The 6,769-nt window shown below is 38.8% G+C and overlaps 1 protein-coding gene across 5 annotated transcripts in view; it reads right to left on the minus strand.

Moving 5' to 3' along the window:
* The window catches only part of IWS1 (interacts with SUPT6H, CTD assembly factor 1), a 49,559-nt gene that overhangs the window by 40,381 nt on the left and 2,409 nt on the right, over positions 1 to 6,769 (minus strand). For all 5 annotated transcript variants that reach the window (XR_001886618.1, XM_017877342.1, XM_017877344.1 and 2 more), the window contains exon 2: positions 5,068 to 5,183. Coding sequence is in view for 4 of the 5 variants with exons in the window: in XM_017877342.1 (XP_017732831.1) it covers positions 5,068 to 5,183 (116 nt within the window). In the remaining variant the exon portion in view is untranslated. The remainder of the gene's footprint in view (positions 1 to 5,067; positions 5,184 to 6,769) is intronic.

The following is a 6,769-nucleotide window of genomic DNA, read 5'->3' on the forward strand; positions in this document are numbered from 1 at the left end:
TGAGACAGTTTCGCTCTCGTTGCCCAGGCTGGAGTACAATGGCATGGTCTCAGATAACTGCAACCTCTGCCTCCCGGTACGAGCGATTCTCTTGCCTCAGGCTCCCTAGTAGCTGGGATTATAAGTGCCTGTCACCACACCTAATTTTTTGTATTTTTAGTAGAGACGGGGTTTCACCAGCTTGTTGGCCAGGCTGGTCTCCAACTCTTGACCTCAGGTGATCCACCCACCTCAGCCTCCTAAAGTGCTGGGATTACAGGAGTGAGTCACTGCGCCCAGCCCAAGACAGGTGCTTTTTAAAGATCAACGTTGATGCAAAAAAACCCATGATGAACAAAATATTTAAAATGTGAAGACAGGGTAACTGGTACTGGTTTTTCCTTTTCCCTCTGGCTCAAATATAGACTAACACAGCATTGTTACTGATTCTAACTTTAAGATTTTGATATTTTGCTCATTTTTTTGCATTAATTTTGAGTTTTTAAATATCATTTATCTTGATTACTGAGTGTTTTTCAAATCTTGGAGAAAAAAATAAAGCCAACCATACAAGAATAAACAGAGATGTTATTAGAAATGGCCAGTAGGCAGGCCCATCAAAGACAGATGGACAGAACAAGCTCTCTAAACAGAAAGATTTACAGCCCATTACATACATATGTTACAGTAAACTCGTTTTCTTAGTCTGATATGAGACTTGTTCTGTCACCTGTCCGAGATTATTTATAGACATATACAATTATTTTAAGAAAATATAAGTTTCTTTTTTTAATAACTAAAGGAGCTTTCTAATAAAGTGGTTAAGAAACCTACAAAATTACTGGTCTTCAAAACCTTATCAGTATTTCCTATACTGACCACTATCTTAAAGATTGTGTGTGCGTGTGTGTGTGTGTACTGAGTAAATACTATAGATGAAATGAATTAAAAAAAAATACTAGCCTAAATTCTAAAATACAGATGAGGGGTTAAAAAAAAAAGTACCATTATTGGGAAAATTATGCTGTGAGTACCATCTTATGGTAGCAAAATAATGGCCCCCCAAAAATGTCCATGTTGAACCTGTGAATATGTCACTTTACATGCAAGGGACTGTGCAGATGTAATTAAGGTAAGGACCTTGAACTAGGGACATTACCCTGGATTATCCAGGTAGGCCCAATTATAATTAAGAAGGTTCATATAGGAGGGATGCAGGAAGGTCAGAGTAAGAGAGAGATGTGATGACAGAAACAAGAGGTCAGAAAATGAGTTGTGAAGACGCTACGCTGCTGGTTTTGAAGATGGAGGAAGGAGCCTCAGCCAAGAAACGCAGGTAGCCACTACAAACTGAAGAAAGCAAGGAAATGTGCTTTTCCTCAGAGAATAACACAGCCCTGTAACACCTTGATTTTAGTCCAGTGAGACCCATTTTGGACTTGACCTCCAGAATTATAAGATAATAATTTTTTGTTGTCTTAAGCCACCAAGTTGTATCAAGTTGTTACAGCCTCAACAGGAAACTAGTATATTTTAGGCTTTGGACCTGTAATTCATACTGCCCCATTTTTTTTGTTTTGTTCTTATTTGTGAGACACTGAGTCTCGCTCTGTTGCCAGGCTGGAGTGCAGTGGCGCGATCTCCGCTCACTGCAACCTCCACCTCCCGGGTTCCAGAGATTCTCCTGCTTCAGCCTCCTAGGTAGCTAGAACTACAGGCGCGAACCACCATGCTCGGCTAATTTTTGTATGTTTAGTATAGACGGGGTTTCACCATGTTGGCCAGGATGGGTCTTGATCTCTTGAACTCATGATCTGCTCACCTTGGCCTCCCGAAGTTCTGGGATTACAGGCACGAGCCACCATGCCTGGCCTCAGCACTGCTTCATTTAATGCAACTGTACTCTTTTAACATCCCATTACTTCTAAAAAAAAAACTTTTAATGAGAAAGCAAAATCTCTTCTTAAGTCATTTTAAACAGGCAAAAGAACATTAATACAGAACTCAACACTTATATACAGTACAACTGGCACTCTTGAAGTACTAGTGGTTTAGCAAATTAGCATAACCTTCCTGGAGAGGAATTCTATGAAGAGCCTTAAAATGTCTTAGTCTCTTTAATCTCAATTCTCCTGGCAGCTTTCTAAGGAAACAACAAAAAATGATCACAAATGTTTATGTACAAAAATCTTGAAGGCAGCTTCAGGTATTTAATATAACAGCTAAACAGCATAAATTACAACAATTAGAAAATTGCTGAGTAAGTAATGCTGCTTATTGTGAAACCATTAAAAATTATGCTTATTGAGAACCTTCAATAACGTAAGGAAACACCTAAAAGTATAATCTTAAGCGAAGAGATAAAAATAATATATAGGCTGGGTGCAGTGTCTCACGCCTGTAATCCCAGCACTTTAGAAGGCCAAGGCCAGCGGATCACAAGGTCAGGAGTTTGAGACCAGCCTGGCCAACATGGTGAAACCCTGTCTCTACTAAAAATACAAAAATCAGCCAGGCGTGGTGGTGCACACCTGTAATCCTAGCTACTCGGGAGGCTGAGGCAGGAGAATCGTTTGAACCTGGGAGGCGGAGGTTGCAGTGAGCCGAGATCACGCCACTGCACTCCAGCCTGGGACAGAGCAAGACTCTGTCTCAAAATATACAGATATAGATAGAAAGATAGATACAAAAATATATATAGTAAAATCTCAAGTAAAGTTAAAATATATACACATCATATACACGGGACAGAATGAAACTGCAGGAGAAATAATGTGAAAAGGCTCACAGTCATTTCTGTAGTTGGAATATGCTGGTTTTGATTTTTTTCTTTAAACTTTACAGATACAGGAGCACCTCAACTTATTATGGGGTTATAGCCTGATAAACCCATAGTAAGTTGAAAATATCATTAAGCCAAAAATGCATTTCATACTTCTAACCCACCAAACATCACAGCTTAGCCTAGCCTACCTTAGATGTGCTCCAAACAGAGGTAAGGTCTACAGTTGGACAAAATCACCCAACACAAAACCTATTTTATAATAGAATGTTGAGTATCTCATGTAATTTATTGAATACTGTGAAAAACAGAATGGCTGTATGGGTACTCAAAGTATGCATACAGCACTTGCAACATCACAAAGTTGAAAATTTTTAAGTCAAACTATTGTTTAAGTCTGGGACAGTCTGTGATTTCCAAATTTTCAAAAACAGGCACATTTATTTATTTAGAATCCATATTATTTTAAAAAAATAAAGATGCTTAGGGTAACCTGAACTTGTAACTGCACCATGAGGCCATGAGATGACTACCCTACTGGGTCCTAAACTGACAGTGGTTAATCTCTGAATGCTGTTTCCAAAGTGGAAACTTAAAATATCACACACTAAATGCACTGACTGTAACAACATACACATTATTAAGTAACTTCCAACTATCATTAATTAAAATATTGGAATTTACTCTGAATGTTTAAAAGCACAGGAAAAAACCTGAGTGACATCAAAATATACAGAAGATGAGCCTTTTCCACACCCACATTTAGTTCTTTGACCTCCCCTACTCCTTACTGACCCCACTTCAGTTACACTGGCTCCTTGAAGACATCAAGCACACTCACCTTGGGGTCTTTGCCAGGGATGTTCTTCCCCTAAACGTCCATATCCACATGGCTATTCCTTTGCCTCCCTTCACACCTTGGTTCAAATGCCACTTTCTTAATAAAAGGCCTATATGGTCCCTATTTAACACCAAAGCCTGACCTCCATCCTTTGTTCTGTTCTAATTATCTGTTTTCTTCACAGCATGTTACCTTCTAGCAAACTACCCAATTAAAAAAAAAATGTTTATTGCTTAATGTCTTTCTCCCCCTACTGGAAAAACATACCTAAGAGAAAGATTTTAACTTCTAGTCACTGATAAGTCCAAAGCACCTGCAAAAAGAGTCTGACACATATTAGGCGCTTAATAAATACTTGCTGAATGTATGATATACTAATGTACTGTCAAAGGACAGAGTCAATAATATAATCTCTAATCATACCTACTAAAAATTGGACAATTTTCTGCATATGTGTAATCAAGAAAAATATAAGGCATAGAAAGTTCTTAAATCTTTCCATCTTTATCATTCCTATTTGTTTCAGTCATGTCTACCGAAGACTTAAGGCGAATTTATTGAAAAATTTCCCAATTTTATCTTGTTAACATGATGTATAACCAGAAAGGCAAATAAAGCAGTTCTGAAATATTTATGTATTAGGCCAAATATGTTAAAATGTACACAAAACCCAATATTATTCTGTATTATTAAACAGAAACAGCTCTTAAAATTATATTTGCGGGCCAGGTGTGGTGGCTCACGCCTGTAATCCTAGCATTTTGAGAGGCTGAGGCGGGCAGATCACTTGAGGTCAGGAGTTTGAGACCAGCCTGGCCAACATGGTGAAACCCCGACTACCAAGAAAACAAAAATAGCTGGACGTGGTGGCCTGTGCCTGTAGTCCCAGCTACTCAGGAGACTATGAGGTGGGAGGATGTCTTGAGCACAGGAGGTGGAGGCTGCAGTGGGCCAAAATCTCACCACTGTACCTCCAGCCTGTGTTACAGAGCCAAGACTGTCTCAAAAAAAAAAAAAGTATTATTACATACGTTATACACACCATAACAGTTCAAAATGAGAAGGGCAAATGCTGACATAAATTTTGACAGGTGATAACCCCCGTAACCTTCAAGTAGTATTCCTTCAGATTCCAAATTCTCAATGCCCCACTACGACATTATTGCAAAATAGGGAAACTTAGTCAAATATCAAAGGCCGGGCCCATTTTCTGAATCAATACTCACAGTTGAAAGCTGCCCAACATTTGAAATGTGACCCAATCAGAATGTATTTCACTGTGATTTCAACAGTAACCAGACCATCCCTATTTATTTTTCAAGCAGTTTTCTATTAACTTATGCTCCTTTTCTCTCAGAGATTAAACCCTAAACTCTTGTCACAGAGATTCTGTAACTCCTATAACATAACAGGTCTCACAGAATGCAAGGGAAAAGCCCTCCCAAAGATGTTGGTTAGCCAATACCTCTGAATGACGTTCTACACTTCCAGTGTCTGATCCGGAGTGTTGCTCATTTACATCATCCTCACCGTCTGACCCTGAATCCCGTTCATCCTGTACTGGGGTAGCACCACCATCATCTGATTAAAAACAAAACAAAAACCAACTTATGGTGTAAGATGAATGACATCTACAGTGAAATGAACACACTGAATCAAGAATAACGTAAATGCAACAGTTACCACTGAGGAAGCATAACTAAAGATGCTAATATTTTGAATAAAACAATACTCATACAAATACCAACAATCATAACACGTACTGTGAAATATGTGGCAGCAAAACTACACCATAAAAACAATTTGTAGCTTAAGAAACAACACTAAACACCAAGTCAACAATTTATTTCAACTTCATGTTAAAATTGGGTCTGTCTTTCTCTCCAGGGCATTTACCACCTTCTAATATTACTACCTGAAGTTATTTTGTTTAACGTGGGTCTTCTTCACTTGAAAGTGCCACAAGAACAGGGATTTTGGTTCACTGCTAAATCTCTGGAGCCCAGAACACTGCCTAGTACCTGATATACAGTAAGTATTTTACAAATGAAGAACACAAGGAACTCCAGTCCAAAACTACTGAAAATTTCTTCAAGAAAAGCATATATAAAATGGTAAATAAAAACTGTTACCCAACTTTCTTTAATATTTTTGTTGAAATGGGGTCTTGCTATGTTGTCCAGGCTGGTCTCAAACTCCTGGCCTCAAGCGATCCTCCTGCCTTTGCCTCCTAAAGTGCTGGGATTACACCCAGCCCCAATGCTTTAAAAATACAGAGTAAAATTGTATTGAGAGGAAGTTAGGGTTGAGAAGATAGGAAGACTTAACAGTTTTATAAAATAAGCAAGTTTTAAAATGAAGTAGTCAACTACAGGAAAACCAAAACATTCTCTAAGAATGAAATCACATTCTCCTTTAGGCAGCCACATGGGGAAAAGAAAAAAAAAAAAGAAGAATCACTATGATTACTATCATATTAATGAGCTAATCTACTTAGCTAAGAACAACATATGGTCATGATAAAAATAATAGTTTTGAAGTTTAACAATTATGCTGCAACAGTGGGAAGACAGGGAAGAAGGGGGCACATAGGCTAAAATGTCCTAGCATAACAGAACATCATTAGAGAATGCCTAAAAATGATGCAGCAAGAGAGTGCATGAATTAGGAATACACAGGTAAACCCCCCAAACAGCTAAAAGAATGTGAAGTGGGTGGAGGGAGTAAGTCAGGGAACTGCTATTTTTCTGTTACCTCTTTTAGTACTTAACCTATGTACAGGTATTACACATAATTACTTTTTTTTTTTTTTTGCTCCTTTTGCCCAGGCTGGGGGGGAATGGGGGGATCTTAGCTCACTGCAACCTCCACCCCCCGGGTTCAAGTGATTCTCCTGCCTCAGCCTCCTGAGCAGCTGGGATTACAGGCGCCCGCTACCACACCTGGCTAATTTTTGTATTTTTAGTAGAGAAAGGGTTTCACCATGTTGGCCAGGCTGGTCTCAAACTCCTGACCTCAGGTGATGTGCCACCTCAGCCTCCCAAAGTGCTGGGATTACAGGCGTGAGCCACCGTGCCCGGTCCACTTTTAAAAGTAACTTAAAACACAAATGAATGGAAAAAAAACTATTTTGAAAGTATCAGAAAAGTGTTTTTTTTTTTTTTTTT

Source organism: Rhinopithecus bieti, unplaced genomic scaffold (genome assembly GCF_001698545.2).
Source record: "Rhinopithecus bieti isolate Rb0 unplaced genomic scaffold, ASM169854v2 scaffold_10223, whole genome shotgun sequence".
Lineage (NCBI taxonomy): Eukaryota > Metazoa > Chordata > Mammalia > Primates > Cercopithecidae > Rhinopithecus > Rhinopithecus bieti.